Raw genomic sequence first — 22,543 nt, forward strand, 5'->3', positions numbered from 1 at the left:
CACATAGATTACAGAGTTGCATCCACTAAGGACATATCCAGCCAGTAGGGTCTGACAAAGACTCATTTTTGTCGCAAGGATTAAATCATGTACAGAAAGACATTGCTTGCTGTGATGGATCCAAAGCTCAGATGCATTTTCTAGAATAGACAGGTGTTACATCCCGAGCAAAATAATATCTGTCACTGGCATGAACTACTACTCTCCAAGGTCTGAAGTCCCTGCATGCATAGGCCATATGTGCAAAAGTTATTGTGTTCTCCTCTTCAGGATAGCTCCTCATTGGATGGGTTGGTATCGTTCTCAGCTAGCACTCTGCTGGACCTGCGTTCGATTCTCCGACCGGCCAATGAAGAATTAGAGGAATTTATCTCTGGTGATAGGAATTAATTTCTCATTCTGATGTGGTTCCGATTCTACAATAAGCCGTAGGTCCCGTTGCTAGGTAACCAATTGGTTCTTAGCCACGTAATATAAATCTAATCCTTCAGACCAGCCCTAGGAGAGCTGTTCATCAGCTCAGTGGTCTGGTTAAACTAAGGTATACTTAACTTTTGCCTCTTCAGGACGGGCACATGCAGTATCACTGACTTGAGTGATACCTTGACTAGTACCTGTTAATAGTACTTGCTGGATCTTTATTAGAGCCACCAAGAGTGATTCTTACTTCATCAGGCAAATCTCTAGTATGGCTGCAGATATATTTGCTTTATTGCTTGGGTTGTTAATGAATGATTTCCTTTCCTTTAATATCCCTGATTTTAGATGATGAATTAACATTTGCACATCTTGTTTCCTTTATTCCTCTCAGCTTTGCTTGTACAACTCCTTCACTTTCTGCTTTTTGGTCAGTATCTATGTTGAAAGGGATTGGTGTATTCTGTTGAGATAACAGCTTTACTTTCTCAGTTTTTATCTTTACATCATGAGACAGTTTTTTAGTAGAGCCAGTCCAACATTTTTTGGCGTTGCCACTTTTGAGATCAGTGAAATTAAATCTTGTGCAGCATTCAGAAATTACTTGTGATTTGTTTCAGTCAATGGAACACGTCCATCTCCATTTAAGTCTGGACTTGTACTAGTGATCAACCATGCTAGGTGATTTTACAGCTGGTCAGAAATTCTGGCTGATGCACTGGAATATGATACTTCTAATTGTTGTTCATCACCTCAGTCTTTTACAGAGATATTTTTCATATAACCTTGGAGCCATTTTGCAAAGTTGAATGACTGGGTAAAGAAACAGTCTTCTCCACTGTCAACTGTAAACATCTCATTCAGTTAACAATTATGCTTGATTTACCAGGTTGATTTACAAACAGAATTTTACCTGAAAAGTAGTTTTCCATATCTTTCTTAAATGAATGCATGTAAACATCTGTGTTAGGAAAGTCATGTTCAATAAGAAGCTCTTGATAGTGAGCTCTCAATTGCGGGAATACAAAGACTTCCCTGTTCTGAAAAAAGCTGTTTTGTAAGCTCATCTGCAAACATGAAAACATAACTGGCTTTAAAAGAAGTTTCTTTGCAGTCTCCCTGAGGTGTTTCATTCATGTAACTGTCTAGATGATACTCGTGATACCAAAATTCTCAAGCAGTAGTGTCTACACATGTGTCACCATAGCCTTGGATCAGTGTCAGCAGTTTGAGATCAGCAATTTTCTTTGCCTTGGCATTGTTGACTACTGTCCTCCTTTTGTAGCAACAACAAACATTATCCAATTACCCTTGGCATATCTTGCTTTGTTGCATAGGAAGCAATTCTTTTTAAGATCTGGTATAATACAAGACCTCTTAGGTTTGGGCTCTTCACCATTTTTAGCTTCAAAAGGTTCAAGTTCCTTCTTGTGGGCGTAGTTGCTCGTGCAAAATGGGTGGTACACACAGCCGTGCTCTGATGTCATCCTAGCTTAGCTCTAAAGCTTTCTGAAAGGTTTCAATCTCAAATTGAGTTAATTTATTTAACTTTTCATTCCTAGTTGCTTCTGACATTTGTTAAATTTAGAAAAGTCTGTTTTACATTCACGTGATCGTTTTCTTGTGAAAAGTGGGTCCCTCTTGAACTGGTGTCTTGAAATAAACAACTTCTCTATCGTACCACATTGACCACCACCACCAATATGCATTACCTGAAATTAGAAGGAAAAACTCAGCTAAGAGCATTTTGTGGAAAATAAAAGGACCTAAAATTTTAACTTTACAAACCTATGTTGAAGTATTTTACCATCCACATAATATTTATGGATTAAAATTACTTTCTCACTGTAGAGTTTATTACCCATAATGTATTACTCACTTGCAACTCTAATGGATAAACCTTTATTACTATTTGTAGCTGGTTAAACTTAGATATTCTGCAAATCTGTCTGTCTATTTTGGTCACTCAAAAGCAAAATATTACAAGTTTCAGGATGATTATGATTTAATAAACACTACGTACATATAAGCAAATTTTAATAATTCAGTAGAGCAGCATGTGCATACATTCCAATCATACTGTATTTTAACTTTAATTGTTTTTCTATAGTAAGTCATTGTCAGATATCTGTATTTTCTTATTTTTGGCACCTGTTGTTTATATATAGGCAATACATTAGCAGTTAAATATATTTGAAGCACCTCATTAACAAACCAATTGAATCATTTTAAAACCTACATGCACATATACCCATACATGTTTTATCCATTTTGCGATAAAAAGTTAAAATCCAAATCATGATTCCTTACTTCTCAGTTCCCTAGGATCTCAGTGATACCCATGAACCAAATATAATAGACCATCATACAGAGGACACAAAGATTATTTTGCTAAAAACGGCCATTTATTCAAGAGGACACAAAGATTATTTGCTAAAAACGGCCATTTATTCCCGACGTTTTGTAATGTCCCTTTGTTAAAAAGCTAAACCTCTGCCAGCACACAGTATCTTTCTTAGTCTTTCCTGTCAATCCTAGCATTGCCACTGAATAGGTAGGTGCAGCTTTGCTTTTCTTTGCATAACCTCAGCAACTGGTCCTCATGAACACTCAGGTAATTATTGTATTTAGCATGATAATGATTTGAGCTGCAACGGAATTACATATGTACATGCAGAGAGAGAGAGAGAGAGAGAGAGAGAGAGAGAGAGAGAGAGAGAGAGAGAGAGAGTAAGATTTTTTACAGTATCATGAGGTTACAAACATGTTCCTGCTGCTTTGAAATTTGCTGCAATATTTAAGATGGGTGTTAAAGACTTGAGTTACTAGCTGCTTTGTCAAGCAAGGCAGGTAATATTCCAGTACCCAGTGGTTGGAGGTACATGTTAGAAGAAAATGTTGTTTCACATAAGATCCAGAACCTGGAAGGTCAAAATGATGATAATAAACGTCATAGGATGCAGAACATCAGGACTGTCCTGGAGGGTCAAAACATGGCATCATAGTAATGCCCAATCCACCATGCAAGTGTAAGTTCAAGTAGTGAAATACTTGAAAATCTAAAGTGTTTACAAAACAAATGACTACAAGAAAGGGTTTCCTGCATGACGTCTTTTGCCTGGCTGTTCACCTTACCATCGGAGTGCTACCTGAGTGCCACTTGTAGAAGGTCCCACTTGTCCGAGAACCATTCTGTCCCACAACCACAGAGCTTTGCTTAAGGAATAAGGTACTGTGCGGTGGAGAGTGTTCGGTCATTTATCTGTTACTCTTATCTCATTTCGTTTTTCGTTTCCCTTTGCATTGTGCTATCCTCTCGAATTTGTCAGTAATTGAATATACACTGATATTACTCCTTGAGCCTTCAGCATTCCATGTAATAATTAGACTGTGCTTTGGTTCACCCAGCGATAGTGTTCCTTCTTCATACATTACAGAAGGGTTGTGTGAACGCTGTGGAACATCAGCATACTCCTGTGCCCCTACGTCCATCAATCAGGCTTTATAGCTGATGTATTTATTTCTCATTATTAACTGAGTGGCACTCTTAATTTTGTCTGTTGTTAATTTTAACCTGGAAGTACCAAGAGACTAGCGTACCCAGTTCCCTGTAATTTATTCTTCTGATTCCTGAGAATACATGTAATTAATTCAGACCCAGAATTTCTTTCCTGAGACCTTTCCTTATTGAATTCTCAATTAACTAACTCTTTCCTTTTGTATTATGCTGTGTGGTCCCCCGTCAGAAGCATCCCAAACAAGGTAAGATTTCAAAATGCAACCACACTCATAAGTATGTATATATATATATATATATATATATTATATATATATATATATATATATATATATATATATATATATATATATATATATATATATATATATATATAATATATATATATATATATATATATATTATATATATATGTATATAAATGGCATAAAGATAAATAAAAAAGTAAAGGTGTGCCTGTATTACTGTACTTAGGCGTTTATGTAAACATACCTCAGTTATTGTTCTCTCTCCCTCTGTCCACACTGCACCACCTCTCTCATGGTGTCCAGCCACCCGACCCACCCCACCACCTTGGAAACATCTTGAAGCCTTACCCAACCCCCAAATACCTTTTCTCAGTCTGTTTGTATACCAATATTTTTGTGAGGTTGCACAGTATTGCCAACCATCGGAGGGCAATTTTTGCAGGTTTTTTGACATTTACATACTGTATGTCAGATATCTTTGTGGGACCTTGGTCTGGGTGTGTCTGATAATGTCAAGTGTTGGATAATGGTGAACCGGATAATTGGGGATTCCTGTAAATACCTTTAAAGGATGTTCAGAAAAAAGTAATGCCTCGTTTTCAGAGGAATCATGGAAGGAGGATGTAGATCACTCTTAAAGCAATGAAAGAGGGACTCCTGACCTAAAAAATCCATGAAGACAAATCCCATAATCATACATTGTAGACATTACTGGTCTCGCCGGAATTACATTGTAGATGAGAAAGACAATGAGAACCAGGATTACTTCAAATGACAAGTTATATCCTCTGCCCCCTGGCAATTGGGAGGAAAGGCAACTGCTCACGAGATAGGTGATGGCAGGCCAGTGACAAGAAGTAAAATATCATTCACACTACTTACATGTCCATACATTCATTGTGCTAATATTTAGTGCCGCCTAAGATATAAAATTCCATTCATGAATAATGTGAAAGATCAACGTCTTTTAAAGAAATTTCCATATGGTACCGTTGTCAGTGTTGTATCCTAGTCATAGTTCTCAACATTTTCCAAAATGTTCAGGAAAAACATTAAAAGAGAAAAAGTAAATGCATATACAAATGGTTTTTTGTTCAGTGGCTAAAATATAAATTAACAGAAGACAATAGCTGAATGAATTTCTCAGAAAACTTGAAAAAGTGAATAGAATAACTCAAAATGCTTTCAGTTTGTATGGAAAGGTCACAAAAAGCTCAGGGGCAGTCATTAATCTAAGAAAGGAAAAGGCTCCTCAACCCCAGGAGGCCATAGTAATGCAAAGGAAGTTCTTACCTTTATAGCATGGACACTGAATAATCTTATAGATATTGCAAATAACTTTGTTTCCAGATATAGAACCATAATGTATAAGTATCAAAGTAATAATATTTAGTCCTGAATTTATATGTCCTCGATGATTTATTTTCCCCCAGTGTAGGAATAGGGAAATAAAAGGATTTTGACAAAGGAAAAATCTATTTCTGGGGGGTGGCCCGTGTCACCCGGTGAAATAATCCATTCAGCACTTATTTCTAGGTAATTCCGTTGCTAGATACCAGAGAAAAGCTAAATGTAAAGCTGGGGTTACTACCCCCAGAGCGAGCTCCAAGAAATGGAGTCGTATATGGTAAAGGGTGAGATTGTCACAATCACGGGACCCTGCCCTATAAAGATTCCCAATGTCAAAAGTCCCAACGAGAGAGGTGGCGATACAAGCCCATGCACTACTCGCGGACTGCACACAAGGCAATACTAGTCGCATTCCATGTTAGCACCCACCCCACTAGAATGATGTTTACCATGGGAGGAAGAGAATGAAAAACAGGGGTGGGTTACCGGGTGACACGGCCCCCCCCCCCAGAAATAGATTTTTCCTTTGTCAAAATCCTTTTTCTGGATCGGGGACCCGTGTCAGCCGGTGAAATAATAACAGAGAAATAAATATCATTCTTATGGCATTAAAGACTTTAAATAGAGACGTTGAAAACTAGGGCAGAATTCCACCCTGAACATTAGTAAGGTCCTCGAAATTCATGTAATGAAAATAATATAAGTGGCCACTGCTCTAAGATCATGAGCTTTGGAATAGAACCTGAATAGGCTTGTATTAAGAAAATACTTGCTGCCTGATAGCAGACACAATGACAGTACCCCCCCCCCCTTCTAGCAACGGAATTACCTAGAAATAAGTGCTGAATGGATTATTTCACCGGCTGACACGGGTCCCCGATCCAGAAATCAGTTTTGCATCATATAGGACAAAACGTAACTTTTTCAAAATTTTTTTTTAATTCATAGCCTGTGTTTCATTCAGCCTCCCGAAGACTTTTCAGTGTCAGACACAATGCTTTTGTAAAAGGAAAGTAATTTTATTATTGTTTAATCTTTGTTTTATCAAATACTCGAGGAAACTGACAGAATTTTGAGATTTGTATTGAGACTTCTTTTCTTTGTAGGTCAAAGTAGCCGTGCAGTGCTTTCTTAATTTTAAAAACTCTTATTATTACCTTAGAGAATGTGGACTTAATCGCAAGTACAACGTCAAATCTTTTAAATACCCAGCTCTTAACTACCCAGTAACTAAAAAAAGAAGTCAACTTTCCTGAAAACTAATAATTCTAACAATGAATATCTGTGGAAAACCTATAACCAACTTACCTCCATTTCCAAACAGGCGTGGGAGTACGAGATAGAATATCCTCCACTAATCAAGAGGATGTGACGACTACAATGGCTGACATGCAAACAGAAGACCACGCAATGAGATGACTGGGTAGACTGGCCCAGGAAGAACCATAAGGCAGCGATTAGCACTGATTCCAGCGTCTGTGGCCGACCCCCGATGCCTGCGCTACCCTGGACAGCCGCCTGAAGCTCTCCTGCAAGGTAGGCAAGTTTAAAAAAATTTCTTTTCTTATTTTTTTTTTTAGCAAATAACATTCACCTCTAGAAATAAATAAATAAAAAATAAATAAACAAACATTGTTAGTCAATAATAATATACTCATCAACAAATAGAAAAATAAACAAATAGGAAGAACAGTTAAACAGATAATGAAATAAAAAAAATAAATAGGAAAAACAGTTGAACAGATAATGTGATGAAGCAGCAAAGACGAAATATGAAAGAATTAAGTTCCAAATTTCCCACATATGTGGCCATATATTAAACCTTAATCTTTATCTGGATGCTGGAGGAGGAGCTCAATAATCCTTATGCATTTTCCCAAATATTAAACATAAAATGGCAATAACAGAAAACATCAGGTATAAGTTACTTTAACTCTTCCTTGATAAAAGGGATTTTGCTTAATCTCAGCAACTAATCCTCATTACTGTATTACTTTAGTAATAATGATTTGAGTTGCAGCGGAATAATAATAATAATAATAATAATAATAATAATAATAATAATAATAATAAAGGCTTAATTTTGCATAATGCTGGAGTGAATTTCATACATAGAGGTTAAACTACAAAATACTAAAAAAGTAGGTAACAAAGATTACAGGCTTAATACATGCAGGTGTAACAATATCAAGCTTATGCTAAATCCTTCCAAATCCCAAAAATAAAGTTATCAGAATGTCCATAAGGTTCTTCACAATTTTGTCACTTTGTACCTAATACGCTCACCACTGCTTTGCGCCTTATTTCATTAAATGTTGGTATACCAGACTGAACACAAAACTGGTAAAAGCTAGATCGCGATGCCAAGTTTAACAACCTTCCGACACTAATATTAAAACACTCTTAACCTGACAAAGTTTGACATCTTTACTTTAAAAACAAGTGGTAGACAATAAAAGGAGGTGCAGAATCTCTTGAAAAGAAGGCATTTTACAACAGCTGTACATTTTGAGTTTTGCAGTAACATATTTGCTCTGAGGCACAAACCCCTGCACAAGTTTGCAAGATGATTGTCATTGTTGTCATTAGAGGTGAGAGTGAAAACCAAGTACTTGATTTCATGTACATATTCTATCGCAGGACCTTTAATGTTGACAGGATTTTGTGTCAGTTCATTGTTCTTGTAACTGCTGAAAACCATACATTTGGTGTTTTGAGCATTAACATTTAATTTCACAGATTTTATACATTAACATTTAATTTCACAGATTTTATACATTAACATTTAATTTCACAGATTTTATGGTTAACATTTAATTTCTCAGATTTTATGCATTAACATTTAATTTCACAGATTTTATACATTAACATTTAATTTGACAGAACCATTAACATTTAATTTCACAGATTTTATGGAATGATAACTCAGCAACCCTGTTTTATCATCAGCATAGATTATATGGTTGAAGTTCACTTCTCAGGATATCAGCCAATCTTGTGATTCTTTTTTTTGAGTCGATAAACCATTATTTATTTAAGCTGAAAAGATGGGATGATAACATGGAAACCTGTTTTTGCTAAATTCTTCCGGTATTCAAATTTACATTCCTTTTTGAGTATATCAAATTGTGAAATGCTAACAATATAAAGCAAGAATATACAGGTGTGTTGCTTCTACTTATATTCAATAGTCGCGTTTTTCAGGACAGTTATGTCCATGTCAGATCTATGTTTTGCCTTATATGCAAACTGATAATCTGAAGTAGGCAAGAAAGCTGAACATTTTGTAAATGATAACTGCCTCCAATACTTTTGACAAAACCGTTGAGAGAGGGAAATTGATCCATAATCACTTAAACTACTGATGTCACCATTTTTATCCTTAATGACAGGAACAATCATAACTCTCATCAACTCTTCAGGGAGAAATGAGTGACTGAAACAGCAATTAAAAAAAAAACTCAATAAAGCTCATAGCGCAGGTTGGGCGCATATACAGTAAGGTGTTGAGCAGTTAACCCATCATGACCAGGACCACTATTTGCAATTATTTCTTTAATTGCTATCTTTACATCATCAACTGTGACCTCGGTATGACCCCCTGCCGGAATAGGAGTGTGTTTAGGATGCAAATCATCATTGAATATAATCTTGTAGTGGCTGCGCCACAAGTCACAAATAGCATTACTTCCGGAGGCATTCTCAACACATTCAGGTAGTTTAATGTTTTTCCTCATGCCAATTTCCTTCCAAATAATTCTCGAATTCCCTTTTAAATTATTCGCATGTTATAACGTTTTCCCTGTGCCTTTTACATTATTTCAAAGGCCACTTAAAACTTAATCTTGAACACGCCACATCCCTTAATATGGGACCATAGTGTGGTTGACCATTGTCCCTCCACCATTTATAACTCTCATGTCTTGGTTATGGCTATCTACTTCTTCATTCCACCCAGGGATCTCCTTATAATTAGGTGTTGACCGTAATGCACTACCTGATGCAATAAGGTTCTAATGACAGTATTATAATAATTGCATATTAATGATCTGTGTTCCAAATTTCGACGCACAGGATCTCGACAAGAAAAGGATTCAAGCAGCAAAGGTATATGCTTTAAAGAACTTTCTGTTTTAACATAATAGTAATTTTTATTACGGACAGCATAATTTATCGTATTATTCAGTTTTAGTGTTGTCATGGGTGTTTACTAAGACAAGTCAGTGGAAACAAATAATGCTCATAGTCGGATCCAATTAGGTCATAATTCACTTGGATCTGCTGAAACTTACCTATCAGAGATGTGGGGCAAACAACATGATCTATCCACTGAGTGTGGCCCATGGCATCACTCACCCAAGTGAAAGTGCCCTGTGGCGACAATTGCACATCAGCTGCACTATAGTTGCATTCATTGCAAAATTGAATAAGCTCTTCACCAAGTCTTGATTGTGGATGGGCATTGAAGTCGACAATAGTAATTACACAATTATTAATGTGATCTTCTTCTGGACAGTGCATCTAAGCTAAATAATCGAGAGAGAGAGAGAGAGAAACAACATGAGGTTACAAACATATTCCTGCTATTTTGAAATTTGCTGCAGTGTTTAAGATCGGTGTTAAAGACTAGTTACTAGCTACTTTGCCAAGCAAGGCAGGTAATTTTCCAGTACCCAATGGTTGGAAGTACATGTTAGGAGAAAATGAAGGTAATATCTACTGCATGTGTAAATATCGTTTCCAACAAGATCCAGAACTTCTACACCGTCCCTCAAAATGATGATAATACCTACTGCAGGTATAAACGTCATAGGTTGCAGAACATCAGGACCGTCCTACAAGGTCAAAACATGGCATCATCGTAATGCCCAATCCACTATGCAAGTGTACGTTCAAGTAGTGAAATACTTGAAAATCTAGAGTGTTTCAAAAATGACTCTACAAGAAAGGGTTTCCTGGTTTAGAAAATACCCCTTAGCTAGGACCATGTTCAAGACAGTGGATACTGAAGCCTATGACCTTGTGGGTTAAAAGAGAATCTCAGGGTACAAATTCCACTGTAAAAAGTCTCATTCTTACGAGAATCTCTGGTGATACTGTGCATACAGCCCTTATTATACATGAACATGCAAAATACATCTTCTCTGTGAATCAATGACACTGCCCTCACTCTGTCTGTCTGTCTGCGACAAGCTCCTAAATAGCAACATATGTTGTGAATAGGTTTATTGTGCCTGCTCGTCCTTGGTTGGGTATATGTTAACAAGCTCCCTGATCAGGCCCAGTTATGTCTTTTCCTTCCATATTTATTACCTCATGTTTCTGCACTATGCCGGCAATCCTTCATATTTGCACTTCACATATACATCTAAGATAGGGACACCAAGAGGTAAGAGAAGAAGTTTCCATCATTAAGAGATGTAACAAATCCATTTTATGTATGATTTGGCTATTGTAAGTATCATAGCAATTTCACACTCAAAAATTTGTCACAGAGAAATATTTTAGCTTTATAATTTGTACAAACCTCACTTTACAGGCACATTAACTGATAGTTCAAAGAAGCTTAATAATCACATCAACAAACCTCACCATCAAAGGAAAGACCAAGTTTCGGAAGGATCACGTTGCTCGTCATTTACTCTCAAAATGGTTCAAAATTGTTACATATGCAGGAGTGGACCTTTTGCTGTGGTCATTAAGATAATGTTGACCTTCATCTTCTGACCTCCAAGCTCATACCTAAGTAAAGAAATACTAATTGTTATTAATGGTATCAACAGATCAGAAAAGTAACAGTTTTATCCTTTATTATCAATAGTAAAATATAAAAAATGAAGATTTGATATAAATTCTTTTGATTTCAGCTCAATTGACTACAATCTACAATCTACAGTATATGGTATAATTTTTGTTTCATACCCACAAACTACTTAGTTTTACATAAGCCTACAGGGTTGGTTGGTCAGAAGAGCTTTGTTAAATTGCTATATAACACGTAAGGGGAGGACCTTTGCAGGTGAAGGAATTCCATTGTCTCCCCTGATGACGGCTCGGAACTTTTTAGTTAAATGTCATATTAAAGTACATGTATTAACCAATCTAACAGGTTAAAGATTTACATAGTGTAAACTAATGCATGAAGGCAGTTCCAAAGAAACATAAAAGTAACTTCCCAATATCAGGCACAACTTTATACACTAGTCCAGGAGTAGGGTGGCTGAATGATATAAGAGTACTTAAGGATGAGGCAAGATGAGATGACTGAGCTAGTAAGCCATCTTCCTGCCTGATGTTACTAGTCTTGTTGAGAAAATATTCATGTACATGACAAAAGAGTAATTTAACTGGCACCTGTGACACCAGTACAACCAACAGATATACTCTGTTAGAGATTGTCAAAAGAACAAGGTAAATAAAACACCATGCGTCATGCAACGTTGAAGTCAGTGATGATGATACCAAATACCTTAAGGTTTGGAACACTTGCCTAAATGAAAATACAGTAATGCCCTGCCACTGATATGTACAGTATGTAAAGCACTTCTGTAGTCAGAAGATGTGCTCACCATCGATAAAGTCCTACATGATACGTAGACGTTTATAAGAAAAGAAATCAATGCATACCAACTTGGTCAACAAGTACTGATGAAGTGTTCTCACTTGGCAAGGTAGAGTAACTAAGTCTCTCTTTTATAATAACATCTAAAAGTTCAAAATTCAAAATGGGAGTCACATTAATCTCTCTGTCTAGATAATTAATTCATACTGCACATAACCATTTTCTTAAATGAGTCACTTTAACTAACAGTTCATCCAGCTTGCTCACATAACTGGAAGATAAGTGGGGTAAAAAGGACTAAATCTTTGGTATAAAGCCCTTTAACAATACGTCCTTGAATAGTCATATTCAGTAATCCCTCAATTATCCAGATTAATAGAGCCGAGGGCCCATCGGATAATGCCAAAATTCGGATAATTGCGGGTAAAAAAATCTAGGGGTGTTCAAGGGCAACTCCGTACCCTTCCGTACCTAACCTTGTCAATACCACTTAACTGTAAACACTGTGTATGCTTATAAACAACAACCATCACACTTTAAACTGAAAACTTTATATGAAAGAACATTATCTGCCTTCCCCCCCCATATTTGTAACAAAATATGTGGCATTAATACCCTTTGAAAAAATGCAACCCCTTTTTCTCTCTCTTGTAAATAACACAGTTAAGTAGGCATCTAGCCTTCCTGTGTTTACCCACAGCCTGCCATGGTTTTGTGACCATTAATGTATTTTTATACAACAACTTTGTTACCAGTTGTTACCATGTATTACATTATGTGTGATACAAAATGTGTATGTGTGAACTTTTGACCTAGGCTAGGTGTTACACTCACAGTTTCCATTTGCATAAGTCAAATAGGCTCTTACAGTGTATTTATGATAAAGGTAATGGTAACGAAACTGTTATTTTACTTACAGAATCCGTTTCATCTTCTTATATTATCATTGTAATATGTATAAAAAACTGATTGTCCTGCCATTTGCAATGTTTAGGTTCTCAGTATCAGCTGATTGAGCCTACTAATGAAAGAATTAGGAAAATAGTTTTCAGTTGCTAACCGAAACGAGTGTATTAATGAAATGTTGTTTTTATTATTGTATATAAATGTGAAATGGGTACACAAAGGCAAGCTAACAACTTTATGTTGAGGTAAAATCCCCCAAAATCGCAAAACACCTGTTTCCCGATTAGTTAATTTACGTTATACTTATGTTGTTTATATCAGTTCTTTAGTAATTGGCTGCGAATTGTAAGATATGGTTATCAATTGTTACATAAGCCATAAGTTTTGGAATCTTGTTTGAAAGCCTAGCCCAGTATAAACCATCGAAAATGAAATTCACTTGGTTTGCAATACACTGTTTGTGCAATTCATTACAATGCCCTATGTTTACATCTTTAGCACTTATGGCATTTATCGATGACAACTGTTCAAAGCAAATTTGTTTTCAGAATACTACAAAAAAGTTATTGGAATCAATGAGTGAGTGTGTATGTATATACCCTATGCATAAATTATAAATAAAATAATGAAGGCGTGTGTGTGTTACTGCGTTAGGCTGTTACGCAAACATACCTCAGTTGTTCTCTCTCTCTCTCTCTCTCTTTCTATACCATATCTCAGTACTGCACATATCCTTTAATGAATTACTATATCATGAGCATAAAAAAATATGAAACTTAACAAACTCTGGGAGTTCACAATGCATCGAATGAGTGTGTGCATATGTACTTATCTGTTGCTTTTTTTTTGCTTTGCTGGATTTGCTGTACCATATTTCATTACAAGCTTAGTTGCCAAGAAAATGTTTTATCACTGTTGATATTTCATGTCTAATCACTGGAAAAAAAAAAATTCAAAATACGAATTTCATATGTAGGCAAGACAAAACCAAACAGGCTGTAGCAAGTTTACTGAGATCATGCCGAGGTCATGGAATGAGTGTGTGCATACGTATGTACTCTACGCACACGATTATGTTTATCTTTTGTTTTGAAAAATAAAAAGTTAGGAAATATAGTGTAGATATAAACGAGAATTATATAGCATAAAATATAAATAAAAAAGTAAAGGAGTGTGTGTTGCTGCATTAGGCTTTCATGTAAACATACATCAGTTATTGTCTCTCTCCCTCTCTCTCCACACTGCATCTCCTCTCCTATGGTGTCCAGCCATACAACCCACCCTCCACATTGGAAATTTTTCGAGGCCTTCCCCACCCCCAAAATGCTTTTCTCAGTCTGTTTGAGTGTAAGCATTGTTACCATTATTTTAATAAGGCTGCACAGCATTGCCAGCCATCGGAGGGAAGCTTTAGCAGAACTTTAAAAATTTACAAGTGTCAGATATCTCAGGGGCCTTGGTCCAGGTGTGACGGATAATGTCAAGTGTTGGATAATGGTGATCCAGATAATTGGGTGACTACAGTAAATACCTTTAAAGGAGCTCAGAAAAGGTAATGTCTCTTTTTCAGAGGTCTTGTGGAATGAGGATGTAGGTCACTCATAAAGTAATGAAAGAGCATCTCCTGACCCAAAAAATCCATGAAGAAAAATGAAATGATGATTGCTTCAAATGACAAGTTATATCCTTTGCCCCTCAGGTCTGGCGGCGGGTTCAAATCCGCAGCCGACTGATCAGAGAGGCGGACACTTGCTATCCGTGTAGACACCCGGGATTATGTATGTAATCAACGGATAGGTTTGCTTAAAAGCAAATGGGTGTTACAGACTAAATACACACACAAAACAAAGCCACTCTGACCCATAACAAAAAAATCCATGAAGAAAAATGCCATGTTAAAAGAAGAAGAAGAAGAAGCTCATGAGGTGGGTGATAGTCGGCCAGAGACAAGAAGTAAAACATCATTCTCACTTACTAGAGAGCTAACCTAAAACTCCTGAAAAATCATCTTACTATCAGTATGAAAGAATAGAATTTTACTGATGTAGTGGTAGTAGATTTTAGTGAAACACACTATTCAGTACATTCATTGTGCTAATATTTTAGTGCCACCTAAGATATCAAATTCCATTCATGAGTAATATGAAAAATCAATGTATTTTTAATGAAATTTTCATATGGCACCATTTTCAGTGCTGTATCTTAGTCATAGTTATCAACATTTTCTACAAATAATGTATTTAGTGCTGAATTTATTTATTTCTCCCCAGTATAGAAATAGGGAAATAGCCAGTTTTTCATCATACAGGACATAGCTCTGTCAAAGAATTCTTCTTAATTCATAGTCAGTGTTTCATTCAGCCTACAAAAGGCTTTTCGGTGCCAGACACGTTGCTTTTGTGAAAGGAAAGTAATTCTATTATTGTTTCTTTTTTGTTTTATCAAATACTCGAGGAAACTGAGAGAATTTCAAGATTTGTATTGAAACTTCTTTTCTTCATAAGTTTAAGTAGCACATAGGGTATCATCAGTGCAAAGTGCTCTCTTAATCTTGAAAACTCTTATTACATGAGAGACGTCTTCATATTATTCACATTCACATTAACTTTTTAATTCCCAACTCTTAACTGCCCAGTAAGTAAAAAAAGGAAAAGTCTTTGTTTATAATCTTTCCTCAAAACTAATAATTCTGATAGTATCTGTAGATAATATATAACCAACTTACCTCTGTTTCTAAATAGGCGAGGGAGTATGAAGTACAATATTCTCCACTAATCAAGAGGATGTGACGACTACAATGACTGACATGCAAATAGAAGACCACGCAATGAGATGACTGGGTAGACCGGCCCAGGAAGCCCATAAGGCAGCGATTAGCACTAATTCCAGCGTCTGCGGCCGACCCCCGATGCCTGCGCTACCCTGGACAGCCGCCTGAAGCTCTCCTGCAAGGTAGGGAAGTTTTTTAATTGTTTGCTTTTTTTTTTTTTTTAGTACAGAATGAATAATGTGGTTAGAAATAAGATAAAAGCAAATAACTAACTCAAAACTGAATGATGCATGAATCCTGTTTACTGGATAACAGGTAAAGCAGTCAAAAATAGTGACCTGGTATAAATATGTAAGAGCCTGACGCCTTCTCTTCCAAACGCGTGTGTGCGTGTGTGTTCGTCGTCCATCGGAGTGGACAAGACAACAAGAGCATCTCGTTTTCTTTCTCTAAAGGAACGCGATTTCAACCATACAATATTTCCGTCTGATTCTCCATAACCATTGTTGTCTTGATGTATGTACAATCACCACTACTTGCATTGCCATGCAAGCATTCTAATCATGTACTCACAATGTTCCAACAAATCTTCTGTATCAAACTGTGTGTATGTTTCTGTTTGTGAAGACGCCAAACGTCTCACCATTTCACATATATTATGCTACTGCATTGTATTCATTAATCTGTCTTGAATCTCATGCAGTTGGCCATATGTAGAATTTCCTGGCCTTTCCATTGATATATGTTTCATCACTGTATGTTAATCATGTGTCTCAATATCGCCATCTGTTTGTCTGCCGACAAACACAAATGCCTGAGTCTGTACCTCTGTTTTTACCTGTGTGTGTGTAAACTCTACTTTACCGCTCGCACGCATCAATAACATCTCCGAAGATTCTGTACATTTATCTCAGCAAGGAACTACCAATAAACCAGTTAACACCCAGCCAGTATGTCACTCAATCCCCAGTCCTTACACTGGTGACCCTGGAGTGACCCGAAGGACCCGGCCAACCCAAGATGATGACCCACGCGCCGACAGACCCTTCGCCGCCTCACTGCTTCCCGCCGTTCCTGAGTTCTCAGTAGAAGTCCGACCCTCCGAGATGACCCACCTAACCACCGGAGCCCTGGATGTCTCCTCCAGGAAATCTGAAGCTGCCCCCGCACTTGTACTGGACGAGCTGACCAACGAAGGACCAGCCAATGTCATCGTTCAGCCTGCTGCCCCTCTCGAGCTGGCTCGAGCGCCATCCTTCAGCCCTCGCGGCCACGAGGATCATCATCCTCCTCAGCTCCTGCCGGCTGGCGCTGCCTTCAGCCTCCTACCCGGCGGCCCTTCGAGCCACCAATGGTCAGCAAGACAATTTCTGCATCGATCTGAGTATTGTAAGAGCCCGTCGCCCGACCTGTCTCTTCCAAACACAACTGCACCGCACCCTCTGCCTGAGCAGTCATCTCGATTAATCAGACATTACCCACGTCTGCCGACTGCGCCGTCTCTTCCAAACGTGTGTGCGTGTTTTTGTCGTCCTTGGACAAGCCTCGTTTTCTTTCTCTAAAAGGAACGCGATTTCGCACAATATTTCCGTCTGTTTCCTAACCATTGTTGTCTTGATGTATGTATAATCACCACTACCATTGCCATGCAAGCATTCTAATCATGTACTCACAATGTTCCAACAAATCTTCTGTATCAAGCAAGACAATTTCATTTCATATATTATGCTACTGCGTATTCATTAATCTGTCTGCGCAATTGGCCATATGTAGAATTTCCTGGCCTTTCCATTGATATATGTTTCATCACTGTATGTTAATCATGTGTCTCAATATCGCCATCTGTTTGTCTGCCGTCAAACACAGATGCCAGTCTGTACCTCTGTTTTTACCTGTGTGTGTAAACGACGCTACTTTACTGGGCGTCAATAACATCTCCGAAGATTCTGTACATTTATCTCAGCAAGGAACTACCAATAAACCAGTTAACACCCAGCCAGTATATCACTCCAATCCCCAGTCCTTACACTGGTGACCCTGGAGTGACCAGAAGGACCCGCCAACCCAAGATGATGACCCTTCCGACAGACCCTTCGCGCCTCACTGCTTCCCACCGCTGAGTTCTCAGTAGAAGTTCCAAACACCCACGCAACCACGGAGCCCTGGATGTCTCCTGCCTGAGAGCTGACCAAGACCAGCCATCGTCATCGTTCAGCCTGCTGCCGCCCTCTCGAGCTGGCTACCAAGGATCAGCCGCCATCATCCTTCAGCCCTCCAGCCGGCCACGAAGGATCATCCGGCGTCACCCTTCAACCTGCTCCCGTCCTCCACGAGCTCCTGCCGGCTGGCGCTGCCCTTCAGCCTCCTACCCGCCCAAGCCCTTCGAGCCAACTACAATGGTCAGCAAGACAATTTCTGCATCGATGGAGAGCCCGTCGCCCCGATGCTGTCTCTTCCAAACACAAACACCCTCTGCCTGAGCAGTCATCTCCGCAGCCGGGCCGATTAATCAGACATTACCCACGTCATGGGGGAGAGTATTTGTGTCTCTTTTGCGTGTTTTTGTCGTCCATCGGAGTGGACAAGACAACAAGAGCATCTCGTTTTCTTTTCTAAAGGAACGCTATTTCAACCACACAATATTTCCGTCTGTTTCTCCCTAACCATTGTTGTCTTGATGTATGTACAATCACCACTACTTGCATTGCCATGCAAGCTGTGTGTATGTTTCTGTTTGTGAAGACACCAAACGTCTCGCCATTTCACATATATTATGCTACTGCATTGTATTCATTAATCTGTCTTGAATCTCATGCAATTGGCCATATGTAGAATTTCCTGGCCTTTCCATTGATATATGTTTCATCACTGTATGTTAATCATGTGTCTCAATATTGCCATCTGTTTGTCTGCCGACAAACACAGATGTCCGAATCTGTACCTCTGTTTTTACCTGTGTGTGTGTAGACGCTACTTTACCGCTCGCACGCGTCAATAACAACTTCGAAGATTCTGTACATTTATCTCAGCAAGGAACTACCAATAAACCAGTTAACACCCAGCCAGTATGTCACCCAATCCCCAGTCCTTACAAATATGCACCCTACTTACAAATATGCACCCTACTATAAAATGCACTTTTATTAAAACACACACAAAAAAACATTACACTTGGAAGACGTTATCTAAATGCTTTTCAACTTATTTTTCCTAATTTTTGTATATAAAATCGTAATATAAAATTCAAACCCAAGGATCATGATTCCTAAGGTTACTTAGGCCACCCAGAGGAGGTAGTCTTTGTGGCTCTTTTACGTAAAATGATAAAAGAAAGTGCTTTTTTTATTATACGCTTTTATTAAGCTTGCTTTTTTATCTGTTTGTCAGGGTCAAATATTGTAACTCAATTTTCGACCTGTTCCCTTTGTCCGGTGACAGTACAACCTTACATGATCAGTAGGTCAGCAGTGACCTCTAGTGAACCTACAATGACCTCTCCCAGTATCTCAGGATTTGTGAGAAACTTCGGATTTTTCATATCATCTTTGACTCGGTAGAATAAGTTAATAACTCTACAGACTTATCAAACTTTCTTTGGCTCGATTTTGTTATCTACAATCATAAATCAGTTACAATCTCTGTCAAAACTAAAAAGTATAAAATAAAAAATATAAAGAATTTAAAACACGCTTTCATTAAAATGCACAAAAAAGTAAAAAACAATTTTTTGAGACTCACCAGGATTTTCTTACAATTAATCATGTCTACAAAAATAAAAGCATGGGCCCCAAACATGGAAGGAAATTCTACAAGAAATTTAAAAAATTATGCTTCTTTTTTGTAGCATTTCCTTCCAGGTTTGGCGCCAATGCTTTTATTTTTGTAGACACGATTAATTGTAAGAAAATCCTGGTGTGTCTCAAAAAATAATTTTTACTTCGTAGTGCATGTTAATAAAAGCATGTTTAATTTTTAAAATATTTTGTATTATTTTTTTTTTTACTGTTTCATATGATGATTACCATGAAGCACGTGCACTCTGGCCATGGCAGGAGCTGCTCCCTTGGGCTTGCAGGTGTAGTTGCCAGCATCCGCCAACGTCGCTTTTTGGATGAGGAGGGCAGACCTGGTCACCTCACCAGCCTCTGTGAGAACTGTAACTCCTCCCCTGGCGGAATCGTAATGCACTTCCTGAACTCGAGAAAGGAAATAGAACGCTTGTTATTCGCAGATAAACTTGTTTTTATATGACTGGATAAACAATTGTTGTTGATTTGCACAGTCTATTTTGCATGGCTGTTTGCCTATAACAGTTATTCACTTTCAAAATGCGAAATATTAAGATTTCCTGTAGAGTATAAACAGAGGATTCTGATTCACACGCTTGTATTCAGAGGCCTGAATACAAGCAAATATACCCACACACTTACAACCACACACACACTGACACACACAAATTAGATCCAGTTCTAGATGTTTTTTCAGCTTATGTTTAGGCATTTCTGAAATCGAATCATAATGATGAATGTCCAAGTAACTCACAACTTGTGAATACCACAAATAGAAACAATTTAAAAGAAAGCGTGCGGCAAAACTCTTGTATTTTAATGTATCATGATGACAGCTCACCTAGATGCTCGATACTGACAATTATTTCAAGCCATGAAAATTCAAAATTAAGAGTAGTTTTATTTTATTTTTTTTTTCTCTGCTGCCAAGACTTCTCAAATAGAAGGTCTTGGGAATTTTGTGATTAATGGACTACTTACTTTTAAATTGATGTAATTACTTTCAGAAAACCTGATAAAAATGATCTAAATTCACCAAGAAGGAATATTTGTCATAAATTCCACGAAATAGATTTCATTAATGACCATGAATAAAACTAGCTTGCCGTCCAACACCTGTAACTTTTACGTCTTAGTGGAATAGTCGGATTTTCTCCCAGTCCCACCTTTGGGCCCCTGTACTTCATTTCCCTTATATTCTGGATCTCGATATCTTGCTGTCAAATCACTCCATCTCCCTCTTTTCACTGTCTTCATCACTGAATGACCGAAAGTTCCTCAGCGCTCGGCTTGGTAACCTAAATTTCATAAATCAGATTCGTAGATCAGGAACACACATGACAGATTTTCAGAAGTGAAAAGAAAAAATCCTTGAGGTAGTCGTAAGGTGAGGAACGCACAAGAGGAAGAAACAGGGGTCACACTGACCTCTCCTTTATGCAGCCAGACGAGGGTGTGTGGGGAGCGAGCGTGGTACATGACCAGACATGTCAGGTTGATGGTAGAGCCCAGGTTTATGTGCAAATCGTCTCCGCCGAGAATCTCTGTTCGCGGTTCTGTTTCGGAAGAAGAAGAAAAACAAGTAAAAAATACGCAGGAGTTTTCTGTACAGCGTATAATGCTGTATGAACCGCGGCCCATGAAAATTTCAGCCACGGCCCGGTGGTAGCATGTCCTATAGCGTTGCCAGACGCACGATCATGGCTAACTTTAGCTTTAAATAAAATAAAAACTACGGAGGCTAGAGGGCTGCAATTTGGTATGTTTGATGTTTGGAGGGTGGATGATCTACATACCAAATTGCAGCCCTCCAGCCTCAGTAGTTTTTAAGATCTGAGGGCGGACAGAAAAAGTGTGGACAGATAGACAAAGCCGTCTCAATAGTTTTCTTTTACAGAAAACTAAAAACCTATTCTGTAAACGAAGAGATCAGTAAATGAAAAAAAAAATCAGTAGATAATTCAGGCGTTGCTTTGACAGCTTTTGAAAACATCAGCAAGCTTTTCTAGATTTCAGCATCCTGTAATTGTGTTGAATATTTGCGAAACTTCAAATTTCTTATGGACGCAATAAAAAATCAGTATTTAAAAAAATGCTTATAGAAGAGTTTAACAACACTATAATTATAAATCATTATAATTGTGTTATGTATTTGTGAAACGATCTCATTTCCTATGGACAAAATCAAACTAAATTCAGTATTTTACAGAAAACTTGTCAAAGAATTTAACAACACTGCAAATACAAATTATTATAATTGTGTTAAGTATTTGTGAAACTATTCTCATTTCCTGTGGATGTGATCAAACTAAATTCAGTATTTTAAGAAACACTTATCAAAGGGTTTAACAACACTCCAATTCGAGATTATTAGACATTTTTTAATATATAGGAAGGATAGGTGAAATAATATTATGCAGTTAGATTGCTAAACACAAACTCACAAGGTTATCAGAAATGCAGCCTTAAGATATTAAATTGAATAAAGATTTTCATGAAAGAGCTGCGCATTCCCACCGTCAAACGTGCTTTCCATAGCAAGTTAAAATACTCTACCCATTATGTGCAATGTGACGAAGTGGCTGATTGGCGGAGTTGTTCCAATTTGACATTCGTAGACACCTCGGTCACGTGACTGCACTGATCCAACCAGCAACACCCAATCACCAGTTGAGGGTTCATACATTGCCTGGAAGGAAAGGAATGTACAGTATATATATATATATATATATATATATATATATATATATATATATATATATATATATATATATATGTATATATATATTGGTTTAATTTTAAGAAATTAAAAAATCGTTTGTGGTATATTACTGACTTTGTTTTATGTATTTATAGTAAATGATTGATCTGTCTCCCAGCTTTGAAGATACATCAAGGGAGTGAAACGTCGGCAAATAAACCTGTGCATACAAGAGACAAGCCTTTACCTCTTCACCTGATATGATATATATATACAGTATATAT

The 22,543-nt window shown here is 37.6% G+C and overlaps 2 protein-coding genes across 3 annotated transcripts in view; one reads left to right on the forward strand and one right to left on the reverse strand.

The window, feature by feature from the left end:
- Ogg1 (8-oxoguanine DNA glycosylase) overlaps positions 1-22,543 on the forward strand; it is a 510,811-nt gene that overhangs the window by 194,098 nt on the left and 294,170 nt on the right. Inside the window, exons 5-6 of the transcript XR_010857934.1 lie at positions 6,857-7,068; positions 15,742-15,952. The gene's annotated coding sequence lies outside the window, so the exon portion shown is untranslated. The remainder of the gene's footprint in view (positions 1-6,856; positions 7,069-15,741; positions 15,953-22,543) is intronic.
- Positions 541-22,543, reverse strand: part of LOC136855163 (zwei Ig domain protein zig-8-like) — a 63,148-nt gene continuing 41,145 nt past the window's right edge. For both annotated transcript variants that reach the window (XM_067132072.1, XM_067132073.1), the window contains exons 6-12: positions 22,115-22,247; positions 20,987-21,114; positions 19,793-19,961; positions 15,726-15,945; positions 11,125-11,274; positions 6,841-7,061; positions 541-2,129 (exon numbers count right to left, since the gene is read on the reverse strand). In XM_067132072.1, the coding sequence (XP_066988173.1) occupies positions 15,776-15,945; positions 19,793-19,961; positions 20,987-21,114; positions 22,115-22,247 (600 nt within the window). In that variant the 3' untranslated portion in view covers positions 541-2,129; positions 6,841-7,061; positions 11,125-11,274; positions 15,726-15,775. The remainder of the gene's footprint in view (positions 2,130-6,840; positions 7,062-11,124; positions 11,275-15,725; positions 15,946-19,792; positions 19,962-20,986; positions 21,115-22,114; positions 22,248-22,543) is intronic.

The sequence above is a fragment of the Macrobrachium rosenbergii genome, chromosome 30 (assembly GCF_040412425.1).
Source record: "Macrobrachium rosenbergii isolate ZJJX-2024 chromosome 30, ASM4041242v1, whole genome shotgun sequence".
Taxonomy (NCBI): Eukaryota; Metazoa; Arthropoda; class Malacostraca; order Decapoda; family Palaemonidae; genus Macrobrachium; species Macrobrachium rosenbergii.